The sequence below is a fragment of the Salminus brasiliensis genome, chromosome 12 (assembly GCF_030463535.1).
Source record: "Salminus brasiliensis chromosome 12, fSalBra1.hap2, whole genome shotgun sequence".
NCBI classification, from domain to species: Eukaryota; Metazoa; Chordata; class Actinopteri; order Characiformes; family Bryconidae; genus Salminus; species Salminus brasiliensis.
The window spans coordinates 35,503,486-35,524,311 of record NC_132889.1 but is presented as its reverse complement, the minus strand read 5'-3'; the positions used below and the strand labels follow the sequence as shown (position 1 = coordinate 35,524,311).

The window sequence follows — 20,826 nt, the reverse complement described above, 5'->3', positions numbered from 1 at the left end:
CACCAAGCAAAAGTATGGGTCTCAGGAGGTTAAAGGGGGCCCTAGAATGTCAACTTGTACACTCGATGCACAAAAGTATTGGGACACCTGCTCATTCGTTATTTCTCCTTTGAGAACTCACTGGTCACTCCTTCTACAGAAGCTTGAAGCCTTGGTGTAGTCATGGATGATCAGTTATTGTTCTCACTGAGAATTTCCACTGAGAATTCTGAGAATTTCATCTCACTGAGAATTTCCCCACTGCGGGACTAATAAAGGACTATCTTATCTTATCTTATCTTATCTCATCTTATCAAGCCGTAACTCTGTCATGCAGATTACTAGAGCCACATATGCGCATTGCAGTGTCCAGCAATGACACCGAAGGGGATCGATTGCATATGAGAGGCGGGACACTCATTGAACCACCATTATTCCTCTAATCCCAGCCTTTACTCCAGTGTTTATTTCAGGTAATTAAGTACTTCCTGTGTGTGAAGGGCTAACAGTGTAACTGCTGTTCACAGTAGCCATTCCTTCATTGCTGCTGTTAACGACTGGTCAGCAGCCAAACCCCAGAGCACTTGCACACTGACAGACCACTGTGGGTTTTCTTCTAAATGTTTGAAAGCGTGCAGTCACTTGATTGCTACTGCTAGAGCTCACTAAAAGAATGTGTTGGCAAAAGTTCACAGAAGAATCGGAAAAGTGTTGTGCTCCCTGTGCAGGGACCTACGTAGGTTATGATATTATGTGCACTTCTCTATGACTGATTAGACTAGAATACTGCAGGACATGTCAGGACATTCATACATTCCTACAGTGAAACTCATTGTACACTACCCTTCGCCTGTGTGCTCAGAATCATTGTCTTGTTGGAATGTGAACCTTGTCCCAGCATCTGAAAAACTGTAGGAGATGGTATTGAGCAGGTGAGGAGCAGTGACGGATAGAATTGAAGCTAAAAATGTTCAATCTTGGTTTTATCAGACCAGAGACTCTTGTTTTCACAGTTTGAGAGTCCTTGAGGGGCCTTTTTTGCAAACTCCAGATGGACTTTCATGTGGTTGTTTTCTGTCTTCTGTCTGGCCACTGAAGCTCAGATTGGTGGACTGCTAAAGTGGAGTTATGTAATAGCTCCGCCGCACCTGCTTCTCCTGATGGTCAAATTTTATCCATCTTCTGTCTGGCAAGGGGTCTCTGGCTTCGGTTCCCATCAGCTCGAAGCCCCCCAGAATTACTTCGCAAAGTAATGGTTGACTCTCTGGAGGTTTCTCCTATCTTGACACGGGATCTTTGGAGCTCAATCACAGGGACCATTGGGCCATCACTGATATATATATATATATATATATATATATATATATATATATATCCATAATAATTTTTGCATGTGTATTAATTTTGTATCTTTTGGATTCTACCCTATAAAACTGGCTGAGGATAGAGTAAGCAACAGTCTGTACTGTAATGTATGTGTGTATATATATATGCATATCTATTTACATACATACACAATGCATTCAGGAAGACAGGTTTTCCCCCATCAATCTGCAACCAATGTCCCATCCTGAGAGAGGCAAAACAGACTTATAGAAAGTTTTGCCAACACGGACATAAGTATCCAGACCCTTTGCTATGAAAGTTGAAATTTAGCTCTGGTAGGCTCCTATTTCTCTTGATTATCATGAGAGGTTTCAACACCTTAATTAATAACCACCTGTGGTAAGTTCAGTTGATCGGACATGATTTGGAAAGACACCCACCTGTCTGTGTAAGGTATCACAGCTGGAGGAAACCAGGCACTGTTCATCACCTGTCTAATACTGTTCCCTACAGTGAAGCATGGTGGTGGCAGCATCATGCTGCGGTGGTGTTTTTCAGCAATCAAGACAGGGAGGCTGTTCAGGGTTGAGGAAAAGCTGAATGGAGCAAAGTACAGAGATCCTCTTAATAAAAACATGATCCAGAGCGCCTGGGACCTCTAGACTAGTCCAAGTCCTAGTTTCCAACAAGACAATGATCCTAGGCACACAGCCAGGACAACACTGTGAATGTCCTTGAGTGGCCCAGCTAGAGCCCTTACTTGATCCCCATTAAAATGACAGACCTGGACAGGCCTGGACAGGCTATTTGGACACCTGTACATTTATCGTCTCGTCTGAAATCAAGGGTATTTAAAGGGATAATATTTTATCCTTCTTTTGTTGATGTAGCTGCCCCCACTGTCCAGGGAGAGCATTGCTGGAAGGGCTTAATTGCATTTAGATGAGGATCTTGGATGACCACCACCCCACCTTACCCCGAACTTACTCCCCAGCTCATCCCAAAACTTAATGCTGGGGGTGCTTTTTACCCCTCTAGCTCACATCTGGCATTAAGCATTGTGCCAACAGCTTCACAGGTTTATCTGCTCCAGAGAGTCCTAACCTATTGACAGTACTTCTCTACAGGGACTAGACGAGCTGTGTGTGTGTGTGTGTGTTTGTGTGCCTTTGTACGTACATCCGTGTCAGCAATCTGTGCAACCTAAAGTATCTAAATGTATTCATTAAAAGGGGTGTCCACAAACATTTGGACATATTTATTCCCCCCCCCCCTGAAAAGAGTTTTGCAGGGTGGGATGCCTGCGTCACTGGCGACTTTGACAGCCTTAAAAAGTGCTGAAAGCTCAATTCTGCAGGTGAGGTGTTTTTCCATCAGTAACTTATTGGAGTTAATGAGCAGAAGACATGAGCTGCTGAGTTTACAGAATGATTAACAGCCGATCACTGACTGACAACTGAACCTGTAGGAGAGAAGCGGATGGACTGCTGCGCTGTAAAAGAGGAGGTGAACATTCCTGGAGCGTTATGCAACAGTGAGTTCCAGTTGTCAACATCCACTACTTTTCCAAGGTCCAGGATAGGGTGACAGCTTTCGTGGGACTTTCCTTGGACTTTAGTCCCTTGGACAGGTTCTGTAGATTTTGAGCACAGTACAGGACCCTGGGCAATCTGGGAATTTCCACTTTCTGCACTGTCACAGCTTCTCTTGTTGAGTGTTTTTTTTTTTCCACGGTTTCCTGGTTGAGGAGGAAAATTAAGAGTCGCCACACTGGCGCTCCAAACATGCCAAACAAATTTTACTCCATTGTTGTGTTTCACCGTGGAACAATGAGGAACCTAGCTTGACTTCTGGTGTGCATTTATTTTTTTTCTTGGTTCAGCACTGGAATCTAGCACACTTCAGAATACGCTTGTGTTAAGCTGCTACTTGGCCCCGAAAGCAAGGGGCGGTTCTCACACGGAATGATTATAAATTATATAAATAAAACATATTTTTCTTAAAAAACAAAACGCGGAGCCTGAGGGGAAATTCAAGGCCTGAGACAAGAGTGAAGGTGCACTGGTCAGGGATAACAAGATCTCCAGGCAGCTTACATACTGGTCTGGATGGGAATCTGGTGAGAAAGTGCTTCAGGTCCCTGGATATGGAGGTGCCTAGAAACCTGTGTGGCTTCACTCCCTGAGAGAGAAACAAAATAAGTAAAATATAAAAATGCATATATATATATATATATATATTTACTAAAGTAAAGTTAAGTAAAAGAAAAACACCAAGTAAAGAATGTCATGTAAAGAATGGGTGCATGTCAGAGTTCAGCCAATTCAGAGTGAAAGGGGGCAGGAGGTGTTCACAAGCCTGATGGCGTGTGGATAGAAGCTGTTCATTAGTCAACTGGTGCAACTAGGTGCATCGGTTTACAGGATCAAGAGCTTTGGTGTGAGATGGGCGAAGCTGGCCAGAAAGAGGACTTCCTGAGTGACTCCACACAGGATAACCACAGAGCCATGAATGTTGACTTGGATGTCCAGCACACCAGCTTTCGTCACACTTGGTGATTAGGACAACCATGGTGGGTCCAGCCACACAAGCTTTCACATCACGTAGAATGGGTGGTGAAGTTTACAGTGCTGACGGCACAGGTCTGTTTTTTTCATACTATTCATACTGCTGTTTATCTGGAGCATGCTGAGACGCTGCTGTGTGTGTGCTAAGCCTCTCAGCTCTCTTCATTCAAACTGTGGCTGATTTTTAGGAACAGCAGCAATGACGGTCATCCCTTTAGTGGGGATTGTGACCATATTTCGGTTTTCAATCAGGAGGTTGAAAACGTTGTGGCTCTTATGGCAGTTTGTGTGTGTGGGAGGGAGTTAAATACCAAAAATATAAAAGCATGCAGCTACAATAATAAACATTACTACCACATACATCTTATATGGACCCTTTTAGACCTTTCAGAATATTTGGTCCACTTGGTTTTGCCGAGACAAAAACCACAGGATTTGTGTTTATTTACGTTTGTGTTCGGGCATTTTTACGCTGTGGTCAGTCAGCTATGGCAGTATGCATGAGCTGCATCACAAAGCCTAGAAGCCTGTTACAACGTAAAGGACACTTTGCATACAGCCCAGTAACAGGACGCAATCGATGGATCCTTCCCCTGGCCCTCGGTTACTCCATTAGCGTTCAATCAAAATCTGCATGTTAATGAGCAACCCGAGCTACCAGTCAGCTGCTAATACTCTGATACTCACGCCCTCAAAGTCTCCCTCTGCCTCAGCCTTGAAAACCCAACTCAGAAGGTAGGCCGAACTGAGGAGCGGGTCGTGAGAACATAGCTAGTTGTCGTCTTGTTGTTCTTTTTTTTCCGATCTGCCAAACACAGCAAAAACATGTTGATAAGGTCCTTTAGCAGAACATCTCAGTTCCAACGAAAAAACGTAAACACCGTCCTACCAAACAAGCTTCAAGGCCAGTCATATGTGTGAAAGGAGCCCACATCCTCTTTGGGGCGACACAGGGAATAATAAGTGATGCTGTATGAGAACCGGACCTTGCCGCTTTCCCATGGCCGTGCTCACTCTGGGTGCGAAGAAGCGCTTTCTCCGCTCATCGGTCTTAAATGTTGGCCGGCACAGGCGTATGTTAGCTGGTCCGTTGGAGTTGGGGACCTAGTTTTTCACCAGAGTGGGTCAGCTGCCCTGCCAGCAAGTCAGGTTAGGTCAACTCAAGTCAAGTGGGTTTTTATTGTCATTTCGACTACATACAGAGTACACAGTGAAACTAAACAACGTTCCTCCAGGACCATGGTGGTGCATAGACATCGTGCATACAGAACAGAAGTGCAACACAATACAAGTGCGGACAGACAACACAACACAGTACAGACAGAGAATAATACATAATTTAGGGGTAGTGTGCAAATTTTGCAGTGTGCAATAAATATTGAGTCCAGTGAGGTAGTAAGGTTATTTGTGCAAAATGCTTCCCATATTGTCAGGGGTAAATGTGTGTGTGTGTGTGTGTGTGTGTGTGTGTGTGTGTGTGTGTGTGTGTGTGTGGAGCAGAAAAAAAAAGTGGAAAAAAAACATCAGTTCAGTCTCTGGAGTTGAGAAGTCTGATGGCTTGGGGGAAGAAGCTATTGCAGAGTCTGGTCGTGTTGGACCGGATGCTGCGGTACCTTCTTCCTGATGGCAGGAGGGAGAACAGTCTGTGTGAAGGGTGGGTGGAGTCATCCACAATGCTGGTTGCTTTGCGGATGCAGCGGGCAGTGTAAATGTCCATAACTGAGGGGAGAGAGACTCCGATGATCCTCTCAGCTGTCCTCACAATACGTTGGAGGGTCTTGCGGTCAGAGGCTGTGCAGGTCCAACAAACCAGGCAGTGATGCAGCTGCTTAGGATGCTCTCTATGGTCCCTCTATAGAAGAGGGTGAGGATGGGTGGAGGGAGACAGGCCTTTCTCAGAAGTTTGAAAAGAGGCATTGGCTGTGCTTCACATGTGTTAAGTCCGTACAGGTGGGTTAATTGGCAGCACCAAATTGGAAGAAAAGGGTCAAATTTGCTTGAAAATAAAGATTCAATTCACATACTTTTACTGTTACTATTACAAAGACGGTTCTTGTATGGTATCATTCAAAGAACCATTTGAGGCACTTCTGTTTTTATAAGTGCATGCTTGCTTAGCCACTCTCTACATATTCCACCTCAGGTGGCAATCATTAGGGGTTCAAGCACTCTGCGTATTCCTGAGCAGCAAGAGTTCTAAAGATGGACGCTGTTTTGAGAAAGGCCTCTATTTCGAACAGATGTGGGTTCTCAAACGGAGATGTCTGATAGGTTTCGTGCAAATTATCCTCCTTGGTTTCATAAGCAACAGATTTAGAACAAAGTAGTCGACCGTTTCATCATTCCAGTTGCCAGACTGTAATTATGAGGATGAAAACTGTTCATATGCTAATATTAGAATAAATGGGAGAACAGCTTCAAGAGTTTGTGAACCCCCCCCCCCATTCCCACCCGATCCGTTTACCCCATTGATGACTGTCTGATGATACTGATTAGATCAGATCTTTGTGTTTTTATTAATAATAATACAGCCCCACAACTTAGGTGTGTTGATAATTAACACTAATAGTAGTACTAATAGCAACACATAATGGCTGCTGTAAACCATATAGTGTTTAATAGCTCAAAATCCAGTCCAGTGTGTGTGTGTGTGTGTGTGTGTGTGTGTGTGTGTGTGTTGGTAGCAGTCTCCCAGACTCATCTCCATCTACACCCTTCTTTCTAAAGGCCTCAGAGAGCTCTTTGGATCTGGCCATGGTGATCTGCACTTTCAGATTTCAGATTTCACTACATTAACCGCACATTACTGCAGGCTGCACTTTCCACTCATGGGCTTGCCGCTCTCTCTGTGTCCTCAGGTCCAGGCGCAGGTTTCCGAGTCGCTGGCCGTGGCTCGAGCTCTGGCCGATGATGTGGACTGCCACGTGTTTCCCTTCCGAGAGTTCGGGAAAGGCAGAGTCAAAAAGCTAAAGATCAGCCCAGATGGCTTCATTCAGCTAGCGCTGCAGCTGGCTTACTACAGGGTACGCTCTACACACACTCTCTCTCTGACTCTCACCCTCTCTCTGCCAATTGTTCTCTCTCTCCCTTCACTGTTTCCCTGACTCGGCCTCTCTCTCCCAATTATTCTCCCTTCACTGATTGTCTCACTCTCTCTCTCTTACTTTTCTCTCTTAGTCTTTCTCTATCACCTATTTTTCTCTCACCATCTCTCTCTCTCTCTCTCTACAATTTACAATTCAGTTGTCTTACACCAGTGGCCTTCAACCCTTCTTCTGGTTCACTTTCTACCAGCAATCCAGGCTAACAGCCATAGCCCCACATGGGCTAACACGCAGGGCCTGTATGGAGCTGATGGACATCACTGTGGGCTTTCATTGGGTTGCCCAACTCTTTAACCCATCTTTGAAATCCCCATATGACCATTATTGAAGACCAAGCCGCTGTGTCTTGGTGCCTTATTTTCCCAGTTAGCAACCAGCTAGTATTTACCGTTGTTACAACTTAGCAGTTGCCAACTGGGTTTTATTCACGTCCTCGAGGTCTTATTCACATCCCCGAGGACTTGTTTGTTGAACAAGGCAACCAATCAGTACAGAGGTCATTTGCATATGTCAGTCTGAAAGGTACTTTCTGCCCTGTTCTTCTTTTTTTGTAGAATATATGACCACCATGCCCAGGCTGTTTGCTTACCATGACCAATATCAAGACCAACTTAGCAGTTACCAACTGGGTTTTATTTAGTAAAGGAACTGAAACCCATTTCAGAATGTAGAAATGGGCTGTTTGGAGTTTTCTGAACTTTACAGAGTATTTTTATTCTGCTGAGTAAATCTGTAGGAGAATAGCTTCCTGTTAAACAAAGGTCCGCCACTAGCTAGCTACCTTCCCAGATATTAGCAGAGTGGACTGTGATATCCACACTTCCAATATATGCCTGGTTTTTGCATGATTTGCGGCGTAATCCTCTTAAACGCATTAGTATGAGGGTTAGAAATGCCTTTTGGGCTACCGTGGGACCCATGGCCTATGCAGCTTGCGTAGATATTTGGTTGAGGAATATTTCAGAACCCTCTAACTAATAACTGAAGCAGGTCATTGTTTAGAACCATGCAAAACAGGATGGAGTGATAAAAAGCCAGCCTGAAGCTCGACCAATGACCAAATCCAAACAGCAACTCCGTTCGTCACACCCAGTGACCTTTCACTTTCTTGAGACCCAAGTCCTTTTTCTTTTTGACAGTTTGGACACAACTGCCAAATGCCTGGAACGCTAATAGCAGTTTTTAAGTGTAACGCATTCACAGAGTTTCACAGGAACTGGCATGACGATGTGAAGAGGCAATGTTCATGTTGCCTGAAGCTGTGGACTGTGACGTGTTTTGACTGAAAGTGGAGAAAAGGGTGGCTGTTAGGGGAAAGGACACTGGTTCTGCGTGCTGTACAGCGAGTCTGAGCGTTTGAGACATGGCCTCAGATGAATTTAGGCTTAAATATGCTCATGGCAGGAAGGGGTCATGGAACTACCCTGCTGTTGTGGAGGTTATACGCTGACCATTAGTAGAATAAGCAGGACATTTAGACCAGTATGTTTGTCAAGTTCCCGTTTGGGACTGTTCCTTCCCATCCAGTTCACAGTGTTGGACCATTTCTCTGGCTCTAGGTCAGTTCGGCTTGAATACCACTCATTTTGAAGGCTGCCAACTTAGGGACTTCATAACACAAGCTTAAGCAGGCACTGGATAGGGTAATTAAAACATAGTAGGTGTCATAATTGTGAATGTAGTACATTTGATGCAAGCAGCCTTAAACTAAAGTAACAGACATGTGTTCTGGTTATAAGACTGTTATGAAGTGTCATTCCTATCTAATGAAACTGCAAGGTTTGAGCACCCCAAGAGATTTGAGCTCACTTTACCAAGGCCTCAGACCCTAATGAGCCTGTTTGGGACATGGCTTGTTCAGGTATCGTTAGGGAAGGTCAGGTGATGCAGATTTCCAAGATCCTCAAACCTCGTCCCAACAATCAGCCTAGAATTTAAAATAATTGAGGCCCACTAAGCAGGAGAAGTTGGCAAGAAGATAGTAAAGTGTTGCCAGGTAGCTGTTTCCTCAGTTGGGAATGTCATTAAGAGGGGACGGTAAACAGGAAAGGTGGGGTCATGTTGTCGCCTGTCTGACTGCAAAAGACCTTCAGAAGATTTAGCAGACTCTGGTGTGGTGGTGCACTGTTCTACTGTGCAGCGACTACTTTTTGTAGTAATAAGTTTTTATTCATGTCCCTGAGGACTTGTTTGTTGAACGAGGGAGCCAATCAGTACAGAGGTCATTTGCATATGTCAGTCTGAAAGGTACTTTCTGTTCTGTTCTTCTTTTTTTGTAGAATATTTGACCACCATGTCCAGGCTGTTTGATTAGCATGACCAATAACAAGACCAAGGTGGTTGATCGGTATGGCCAGCATGACCAAGGTGGTTGACCAGCATGACCACCAGGTCCAAGCTGGTTGATCAGCATGACCAGTATGACCAGGGTGGTTGACCAGCATGACCACCAGGTCCAAGCTGTTTGACCAGCATGACCAGTATGACCAGGGTGGTTGAGCAGTATGCCCTCCTGGTCCAGTCTAGTTGGTCAGCAAGGTGGAGGATCAGCATAACCGGTATGGCCAAGGTGGTTGACCAGTATGACCAAGGTGGTTGAGCGGTATGACCACCAGGTCCAAGCTCGTTGATCAGCATGACAAATATGACCAAGGTGGTTAATTAGTATGACCGGCACAACCAGTGTGATCACCAGGTCCAAGGCGGTCAGTAAGGTGGTTGACCAGTATGACCACCAGCATGACCAGTATGGCCATACTGATGACCAGATGGTTGATTACCAAGCATCACCAAGCTTTTTGTGCAGCTCTATCTTTGTAGAACATAGAGTCACACAAGCCTTTAATTTAATCATTATTTTTGTTCATTTTACATTCTTTAAAAACCCTGTATCTGTGTGTGTGTGTGTGTGTGTGTGTGTGTGTGTGTGTGTGTGTCTATCTATCCAGAACAGAGGAGGTTTCTGTCTGACGTACGAGGCCTCCATGACACGCCTGTTCCGTGAGGGCCGCACTGAGACTGTGCGCTCCTGCTCCAATGAAAGCTGTGACTTCGTCCTGGCACTGGAGAATAGAAAGGTACCAATGGCCCAGCCACCACCTCACATCACCAGCACAGCCGTCCAGCGTGACTAAGGTTGTTGACCTGTATGATCACCATGTCCAAGCTGGTGGATCAGCATGAGCAGTTTCACCAAGCTGGTTGATCAGCATCACCAGGATGGTTGACTGGTATGCCAGCATAAATAAGGTGGTTGACCAGTATGACCAGCATGACTAGCCTGACCACACTGGTGGTCCATCAAACTCAAATGTATACACTATACTAGTCAAGAGCTAAACTGCTCAAACAGCTTAACCAAGCCTACCACACATCCAAAAGGACTGGCAATTTTTTTATTCATGCCCCCGAGGACTTGTTTGTTGAACTAGGCAGCCAGTCAGTACAGAAATCATTTGCATATGTCAGTCTTAAAGGCATCAAAACAAAAACAGCCTGTTTCATTTCAACTCAAGAGTTACTGCAGCAGCATTATGCGAGAACTGGTATTTCATTGCTCCTGGGCTCCCCCTAGAGGTGTGTAGTGTAATTCACTTTTACTCCACTGTCATAAATACAAAATGCACTTTGAGCGCCCCCTCATGGACAGCTGTACACATGCATTTGTGGACAAGCTGAGCGATCCTGAAGCAGCATCTAAGGAGAAAGAAGTATGTGGACTGAGGCGGTAGAGCAATCTGACAGAGATACAGAACTTTTGCAGTCAATGGAGCATCAACATGATTCTGAAGCTGCTCTCTTAAAGCAAAATGGCCTCACAGTGTTGCTTTGAAGAGAGATATTTATAGCTGATGTAGTTACATAACACAGCCCCCAGAAAGTCATAAACTCAGACAAACAAGGCAATGCAGAAATGTGTCCTTTTCTGGCATGACTGCAGCCAGGCCGCAATTATATGGACCTATTGCCTTAGGCATAGTCTGTTTCTGTTAAATGTGGTGCTCATTACCCACAAATTTGCAATGTTCTCATTAGGGAAGGGAAGAGTGCTGCACGCTGTTCCGGAGAGCTGCTGAAAAACATCAGAATCTGTATCGGCTGGCCATGACTGGATCAGGCATCGATAGGCACCTCTTCTGCCTGTATGTGGTCTCCAAATACCTGGGAGTGGACTCCCCTTTCCTCAAAGAGGTGAGTCCAGGACTGTGTTAAAGTGCCTAAAGATACAAACCCAACAAGCTCTCAAACTTTGAAGTGAGTTCTAGATTTTCACTTCATACAAAAAGCAACACATTCAGCATATATATATATATATATATATATATATATATATATATATATATATATATATATATATATATATATATATACATACATACAGTCATGCCCGAAAGTATTCATACCCCTGTCAAAGTTTGACTTAAATTTACTTTTATTTAACCAGAAATTATATTTTTGCCTGGAAATGACACAGGCATCTCCCAGGAGATAACACGATGATGTACAAGAGGCATCATTGTGGGAAAAAATATTTCTCAGCTTTTATACACATTTGAACAAAAAGTGGCATGTCCAAAATTATTCATACCCTTCTCAATAATTAATAGAAAAGCCTTTATTGCCTATTACAGCAATCAAACGCTTCCTGTAATTGCTGACCAGCTTTTTGCATGTCTCCACTGGTATTTTTGCCCATTCATGTTTAGTGATGAGCTCCAACTCTTTGAGGTTCGAGGGTCTCCTTGCCATCACCCTGATCTTTAGCTCCCTCCACAGATTCTCAATTGGATTCAAGTCAGGACTCTGGCTGGGCCACTGCAAAACATTAATGTTTTTGTCTGCTAACCATTTCTTCACCACTTTGGCTGTGTGTTTTGGGTCGTTGTTGTGCTGAAATGTCCACCGGTTCCCAAGGCCAAGTTTCTCTGCAGACTGCCTGATGTTGTTGTTGAGAATCTTGATGTATTGCTCTTTTTTCATGGTGCCATTTACTGCGATCAAGTTCCCTGGTCCATTGGCTGAAAAACACCCCCAAAACATTAGGTTCCCACCACCATGTTTGACAGTGGGGATGGTGTTCTTAGGGTTGAAGGCTTCTCCTTTTTTACGCCAAATGGTGCACACATCATTGTGGCCAAACAATTCAATTTTTGTTTCATCTGACCATAAAACAGAACACCAGAAGTCTTCTTCTTTGTCCAGATGAGCATTTGCAAAGGTCAAGCGGGCTTTTGTGTGCCTTTTCTGGAGAAGTGGTGTCCTCCTTGGCCTGCGTCCGTGGAACCCAGCAGTGTGCAGTGTTCGTTGAACTGTCTGCCTTGAGATGTCGCCACCAGCAGAGTCCAGATTCACCAGGATGGCCTTGGTGGTGATCCTTGGATTTTTCTTCACCTCTCTCACTATTCTCCTGGCCAGCACAGGTGTCACTTTTGGCTTCCGACCACATCTTCTGAGATTTTCCACAGTGCGGAACTTCTTGTATTTTTTAATAATACTTTGCACTGTAGCCACTGGAACTTGAAAACATTTTGATATGGCTTTATAGCCCTTTCCTGACTTGTGAGCGGCCACAATGCACAGCCGCAGGTCCTTAGTGAGCTCCTTTGTCTTAGCCATGACTGTCCACAAACCAACTGCAGAGAGCTGCTGTTTTTCTCCTGTTGAGTTGATTAAAACAGCTGTTCCCAATGAATCAGGGTAATTAGGATGCTTTAAAACAGCTTGGACTATTTGGAATGGTATAGAACTTTGGATTTTCCCATATACTGTCACAGTTTTCAAAGGGTATGAATAATTTTGGACATGCCACTTTTTGTTCAAATGTGTATAAAAGCTGAGAAATACTTTTTCCCACAATGATGCCTCTTGTACATCATCGTGTTATCTCCTGGGAGATGCCTGTGTCGTTTCAAGGCAAAAATATAACTTCTGGTTAAATAAAAGTAAATTTAAGTCAAACTTTGCCAGGGGTATGAATACTTTCGGGCATGACTGTATATATATATATATAACCAGAATTATTGGGACAGCAGCTCATTCAATATTCTCAAGACTTTGTGAGATGACTTCACAGAAAAGATCAAATGATTGTGAATGTAGAAATGACAGTATGTAATGGTTGTTCCAAAAAAATCAAAATACCGAATAGAAGTATATAATATAAATATCATATATATATATATATATATATATATATATATAACAAACACAGTACATACTTTTAAAAGTGCTGAGTCCAAAGAAACTGAAATAGAAAACCTGACATAGGTGATTGGTGTGGCGCAACAAGTAGCACCACTACCTGCCAGTGAGCTGCCACAGCATGGGAGTTTGATTCCTGGTCTGGGTGACTGTGCTGCGCTACACCAATACACCTTGGGCAAGACTCCTAACACTACATTGGCCCGACTCTGTAATATGAGTAACCTTGTAAGTCGCTCTGGATAAGAGCATCAGCTAAATGCCGTAAATGTAGATTGTAAATGGTTTTAAATTCAACTAGTGTTATTAAACAGTAAATTCTGTAAACAGTAAACTGACCAGCTCAAAATGCTCGGTCACACTGATCACACACGTGGCTGGATAGCTGTAGTAACTCCCTGTTCTCAGGTTGAGATAGTAGGGAAACGTGCTGGAATACTGCTTTAATAGCTTCCTGGTGTGTGTGTGTGTGTGTGTGTGTGTGTGTGTGTGTGTGTGTGTGTGTGTGTGTGTGTGTGTGTGTACTTCAGGTGTTGTCCGAGCCCTGGCGCCTCTCAACCTCTCAGACTCCAGTGCAGCAAATGGAGCTCTTTGACCTGGTTAACCATCCTGAGTTCGTCTCACTGGGTGGAGGATTCGGCCCGGTTAGTAGCACAGACAAGCACACTGCTTTTTTAATATACAAAAATAATGGATACAGTTATTAATTATTAACTAGAGACCAAAAGGTATGTGTAACTGTATTTTCAACAATATTTCATGTATTTTAGAAACTGGGAGTTATTAAATGATAAAAATAATAAACTATATATAATAATCGAGTATATATCCAATATCCTGGATATGAATTTTATTAATAATATATTAATATTCCAGTGAGAAGTAAGTCCAGAGATGTGTGCAGCTGTATGGAGTCAGACAGATGCAGTGTGGTTAATGTCTCTGACAGGTGGCTGATGATGGGTATGGTGTTTCGTACATCATCGTTGGTGAGAACATGATCAACTTCCATGTGTCCTGCAAACACTCCTGCAAAGAAACTGTGAGTTGCATTACACACACACACACACACACAAGCCAATCAGTAAAGGCCCAGTCACATATTATATACATCATACCCATTGCTGACATAGATGTGCAAATGCGCACACACACAGCTTGTCTAGTCCCTGTAGAGAAGTGCTCTGGATTACATGAACCTACTAGAGGGGTGGTGATGGTTGGTGCTCCATCCAGTACTTTTGGGATGAGTTAATGTGAGGTGATGATCACCCAAAAAACCTTCCTAACGCTCTTGTCGCTGAATGCAATCAAATCCTCACAGCACAGCAAATCCTCCAGAATCTAGTAGAAAGCCTTCTTCTTCCCTGGATAGTAGAGACAGTTACTGTAATTGAAGCAGTACCCTTAATTTCAGAAGAAACAAAAGATACAATGAATGAGCAGGTGTCCCAATACTTTTGTCCACATCACATCAGGTTTTGTTGGGGGTGTTCACACTGGACAGAGCGTCCCCCTGCTGCATTAATCTCCTTCATCTTCTGTTTTTAGGACTCTCATAAATTCGGCTCTGAGATTAGCCGGGCCCTAACGGACCTCATGAGTCTGCTCAGCACAGACTGTAGCGGACCAGCGCAGGAGAAGAAGCAGCTCTAAACCGGGAGAGACTAAAGAAATATGATTGAGAGAGAGAGTGTGTGTGTGAGAGAGAGGACTGAGCGTTCGGAGAGTGTGTGTGAGTTAGGCTCTACAGTAAGCGGCTGGATTGGTTTTCCTAAGAGGAGCTTGTGTAAAGTAATGTGCAGGATTTGATTGATTACGGGGTTTGGGATGACCTGGAGTGAAAGGTCGTAGCCCCGGTGTTCACTGATTACTGTCAGACTGTAGAAAACTACACACACACACACACACACACACACACAAACACACTGCAGATTCATACTGGATTAGAATCACTCCACAGGTATTGCTGTCAGACTGTAGAAAACTACACACACACACACACACACACACACACACACACACACACACACACTGCAGATTCATACTGGATTAGAATCACTCCACAGTGATTACTGTCAGACTGTAGAAAACTACACACACACACACACACACACACACACTGCAGATTCATACTGGATTAGAATCACTCCACAGTGATTATTGTCAGACTGTAGAAAACTACACACACACACACACACACACTGCAGATTCATACTGGATTAGAATCACTCCACAGTGATTACTGTCAGACTGTAGAAAACTACACACACACACACACACACACACTGCAGATTCATACTGGATTGAAACCACAGGTTGTCTCTATACTCATTTACTTTACCCAGTCTCCTCAGGCAGGACTAATCCAGCTCTGATAGGGCTTCAAAGCAAATCAATGCAAAAGGCAAAAACAATGCAAAAACATGTAAACTCTCACATTCCTGAATCCAAAGGAATGGCGGGATATAAAGAGAGACATGCTGTGAGCTGCGGAGATCTGTCTCCTGGAGTCTGTTTATGAAGAGAGAGTGATCTGAACATTTAATGACCTTACTCTGATGCCAGAGCAGAAAAAAGGAACGTGGCTCCCTGACCTTAGGTGTGTCCAGAACGTTGAATCAAGCTTCCTTTCCGGTCTGATTTCCCTGATTGTGCCTGATCTCCAACCTCATGACCAGTTTGGCCGATGTGAAGGCAGATAAGAAAGGAAGCTTGATTCCACCATTCAGACGAGGCCCTTTTGTCTTTGGTGGAGGGTCTTTCTGCGCAGATATGAAAGAAGAAGGGAACTGCCAAACAGGCCAGTACTGCATGGGACTTCGCCATTGTACGGTTATTCCTTTTTAATGTGCAATAGGATGAAACTGCAAAGACAATGCATTATCACTGATACTGTCCTGTGATTTACTTCCTGTATTCTGATTCTGTCATTACTGATTAACATGATGTGAGAGATTTCCTGCTAATACAGCTTTAACAATGCAACGCCTCACCCAGAGCCTAAAATAGGAAGTTTTTCTTTGGGTTTTTTTATATATATATAAAAATACAACAGATGGTTGATGCAAACCAGCTTGCAGCCACATAAGCTAATCATCCTGGGCTTGTGTTTTCATTTCTTTGTCACTCTCATTTGCTGCATCTGTAATTTTAGTATCAGCAGGATGAGTCTGGGTGAGGTGACTGTGATTATGAAAATAAGGCAGAAATAAAATTTTTAAATAAACGTTTTGTGTCTGTATCTAGTCAAGTAGTGTATCATTTTACCCCCTTAAACATCCTATGGTCAACCGCCAGGCCGGAAATGTTGTTACACACGTCTGTTACTAAAGAATAGCCCCCACCAGTTTGTCCTTACAGAAGCCCCTATAGTTACTGAGTAATATTCCTTAGTGTGTAATAAGCCTTGTGTTAAGTGTTTATGGGGTTATACTGCAAGCCTGGTCACTAGGAGGTCTGTTTATTCAAGTAAAAGAGTAGCATGCCAGCAGTCAAACATGGTGGTGGTAGTGTGGATGGTGCTTTAGGACCGGTGTGACCTACCACTAAGGACTGAACCCTGCTCTCTTTTAGAAAACCCTGCTAGAGAACATCTGGTTATCAGGCTGTGATCTGAAGCTCAAGTGCGATTGGGTTATGTAGCAGGACAATGATCCAATGCACTAAATTAGATTAAGAGGGATTTAGTTTGGCTGTTTGCTGTTTAAACTGCAGAAACTCCGTTCTCCAACCCCATGTGCAGACTTGAGGAATCAGATTTGAGCTGCCTGTTGGAAAAGGAATCGGGCGTTTGACTCATTGACATCTCCTACTTTGCACACTGCAGCTGTTACAGTCATATCCTAAATTTCTTCTATATTGTAAGTGACCTGTACATTTAATGTACATTATAAGCGCATGTACACTTTATGTCAAAATGTTTGTGGACACCCCTTCTTTTGAATGCGTTCAGCTTTTAAGGTTGCACCCATTGCTGTTGGACACACAGCTTGTCTAGTCCCTGTAGAGAAGTATTGCCAATAGAATAGGACTCTCTGGAGATAAACATAAAGCAGATAAACATGAACCTATTGGCACCATGCTGCCTAATGCCAGGCAGGCCCAGAGCATGCCACTACTATGGAAGACTTCCTCATATTCTTAGTGAGGTTTCAGAGCCACTGTTGCATTTGCCCTACTCACTATTCTAATATTAACATGTGGGATTTCCTTCAGGGAACACGTTCATATATCGCTCATGGGACTCATGAACAGCGGTGCTGGATCCTCCTGTATGCAAACTACGCCTCCCATGGCAACAATGATGTCATATTTATATTGTTATTTATAGCACAAGACAAGCACCTTTTATCCTTAGTAAAGCACCCTTCTGCTATTATGACCTGTACAATGCTGTAATGCACTGCCAGACACATGCTTCTGGCAGCGTTTCTGAAGAAACTAGGCCCTTTCCTCATGGACAGTGGCCTCCAGTTCACTGATATTCTGGGGTTTGCTGCTGCTGCAGCCACCTTCTTTAAATTCCACCTAAAACTGTCTGTGGGGTTCGAGTCAGGTGACTGTGACGGACGCTCCAGAATCTTCCAGGACTTCTTCTGAAACCCAGCCTTCGTGGACTTTGAGGTGTTCTGGATAATTGTCCTGTGGGAAGGTCAGATGACGCCCAAGCTTTTGCTTCCTCACAGAAGGTATAATTGAATCCGTCTTGCCCTTCCCTCCACACTCTGCAGGTTTTCAGTGCCAGAGGAAGTAAAGCACTCCCAGAGCATCATCAAGCCACCGCCATGCAGCCATGGCTTCTTTTTAAGCGTATCCTATTCATCTGTCCGTGAGCTGAAGCTGAAACATAGTCGGGTTTTGCAGCAAGACGATAACCCAAAACGAAAAGCAAATCTACACCTACGTAAAGCACGGAAAATGAATTGAATGCATGTTCTGGGGTGGCCTAGTCCATGTCCTGACTTGAACTCAGTAGAGGTGTTGTGACAGGACCTCATGCTCCTATGTCTTGCCGTATATCTGAACTGAAGCAGTTCTGCAGAGATATGTGGGCTTACATTCCTTCACAGCAGTCTGATATTCTGATAAAAAAAAATCAAATGGTTGGTTGCAGTTGCTGCTTGAAGTCAACCAACAAGTTTTTTCTGACTGATTCACCTGGCTGCTTTGTGTGTGAGAGTTGTGAGGGTTACTTCTAATTACTAATGTACTATAGTACTACTGTAATATAGTAATCCTTTAAATAACAGTAATGTAATCTGATTAGCTACTGTTACTTTTGGATTACGTGTGTTTTGAAAGCCACATGTCGACGCTACCATGCAAAAACTTAAAAACCTGTATCTCAGTTTTTTTCACTTTTTGAATCTGGCAGTAGTTCATAACATTGCATCGATGTTTCATCACCAGTGAACCAATAGAAATGCTCCAAAATGCCTGGGAATAAAATCTTTTTACATTGACTTTCACCAAAAGCTATGACCCCAGGGGTCACAAGTTCAAATCCTGAGCCATGCTGCTTTGCTATCATCGGCCGGAGTCAGAGAGAGCACAATTAAGTGATGTTGGCCAGCATAGTCGCCTGTCTGGTGTGATGGGAATGAGGACCCGACGCTTTTCCCCTTTGTTCTGCAAAACTGACCTACTAAGGACCTTTTGTAGAAACATGGGTGGAAGGAAGGAAACCAGTATTTTCGCAGCTCAGAAAGGCTGACAACACCCTTAAAAATCTCCTAAAATGATTGTGGGTTTAGAAGTATGGTTCTATTTGTGCCTTTGTTTAGTACAGAACCTTTAAATTACAGAACAGCAATCGTATACTGCTCTCATTTACAAAATGAGTTTTTAAAGAACTATTAATTTACAGGTTCTCAAGGAGAACAAAAGTGGTGCTTCTCTGGTATTCCTCCAAAAAACCCTCTTTAAGAGGGCACCATTCTTTATGAGAGTTCATTTGCTGCTTTCCTCCTGTGCCAACACCTAAATATGGAATTATAGAGAAGGGGCAAATACTTTTTCACAATACATATGGAATTATAGAAAAACATAATTGGGCTATGCAGCAAGACAATAACCCAACACAGAAAGGCAAATCTACACCTACATAAACCACTGAAAATGAACGACGTGGCCTAGTCCATGTCCTGACTTGGACCTCGTAGAGATAGAGATGCCTCAATCCTATCCAATGGATCAGGTCCGATCTAGGCATACTTTAAAGGATTGGGTGTTGCTACAGTTCCACAGTGTTCAGAGCACCATCTGCTGTCCTCAAGGAGCCATTAACAGACCTTAAGGATTTATCAGCAACTCGTCTGATCTAAACTGTGACTGTTTTACTTACATACAAAGAGATCTGAGTTCTGCAGTGATGGGTGGGCTCACATTCCTGCACAGTGGTCTGCAAAGAAAACCGTTGGTTGCAGTTACTGCTACTGTTTAGGGTTTGCTATACATTCAGAATTATAGAGAAGAACCCGAAAGGAGCAAATACTTTTTCACAGCACCTTGTACACAGGGTACGAAGCTGCTGGCGTACTAAGAGTCTTTGGAAAGGACGAAACACGGAAGGAAGGAAACAGGTATTGTCTTAGCTCTGATAGGCTGGTGCTTTTCCACGAATCCACACAGGAATCTGAACACACCTCCAAAACAGTCCGAAATGGTCCCTGACTTGGTTCTAAGCGTGCCTTTTATTAGTGTAGAACCTTTATATTCTAGAACAGTAATCTTTTAAAATGTTCTCCACACTCACCACCATGGTTTACGACATAGGTTCTTTAAGATCCATCAATTGAATAGTTCTTTAGGGGGCAAATAGTGGTTCTTCTCTGGCACCTGTACCTTTAAGAGGGTATCACACTCCTGTTCTCTATGGGAGCTCATTTGCTGCCAGTTGTTGTGGCTCCAACACCTGATTAGGGTAAAAGTGAAAGTGTGGAGGTGATGAATTTCAAAGTTTGGAGACACTCCCAATCATAATAGCATACTTTGTAGTGGGGAGCTCCCAGGCGTCTATTCAGGCCTTCAACAGTGGTCCTACTTTGGCACTTTGGCACAAGCACTTTGGCACTTTTGTTATAAAGAGTGAGCACTTCAGGAGTGTGGCCTAAGGTAACCCTGGTTGAGTGTGAGGTGTTCTAACACATTCCTCTTCCTCTTGCTGAAAAGAGGAACCGCCTGATTAAAAAAAAGGGCAAATTGTTTGTGTGCTTATCTTTGTTTTTTTCCAGTTAAAAGTTTTAAAGGACCCGTCCATATATTTTTATTTTTCGTGTTAAAGGTCCACTTATATTTGTCATGTTTTTCATGAGTTCATGTGCCACAAAAACATATTTAAGACCAGTTTCTAATTTCTAACTCTTTATTTCTTGGAATTAAACAGGCTTTAAAGGCCCTTTAAAGGGCACTGCAAACCAATAACTCACTAAACCTTCTGGTCTAATGTTCAATGGAAAGACCAAATTGTGACCTTTAACAGTCCCTGTATATCCGGTTTAAACCAGAATGCCTGAATGCTGTTATGGTGTCCCTACCATAAAATACCATTACACCATTCAAACATGGTGGTGGTAGTGCCAAGGGATGGGAAAGTAGTAGAAAGTAATATTGTTTTTTAAATTGTCTTTGTTTTTACTGAGTAATGT

General features: G+C 43.4%; 1 protein-coding gene across 1 annotated transcript in view; it reads left to right on the top strand.

Moving 5' to 3' along the window:
• The window catches only part of cpt1a2b (carnitine palmitoyltransferase 1A2b), a 41,997-nt gene extending 25,591 nt beyond the window's left edge, over positions 1-16,406 (top strand). The window contains exons 14-19 of the mRNA XM_072693372.1: positions 6,731-6,895; positions 9,925-10,053; positions 11,012-11,167; positions 13,708-13,821; positions 14,127-14,219; positions 14,729-16,406. Coding sequence (XP_072549473.1) covers positions 6,731-6,895; positions 9,925-10,053; positions 11,012-11,167; positions 13,708-13,821; positions 14,127-14,219; positions 14,729-14,833 — 762 coding nt within the window. The 3' untranslated portion in view covers positions 14,834-16,406. The remainder of the gene's footprint in view (positions 1-6,730; positions 6,896-9,924; positions 10,054-11,011; positions 11,168-13,707; positions 13,822-14,126; positions 14,220-14,728) is intronic.
• Positions 16,407-20,826: the final 4,420 nt, after the last annotated feature.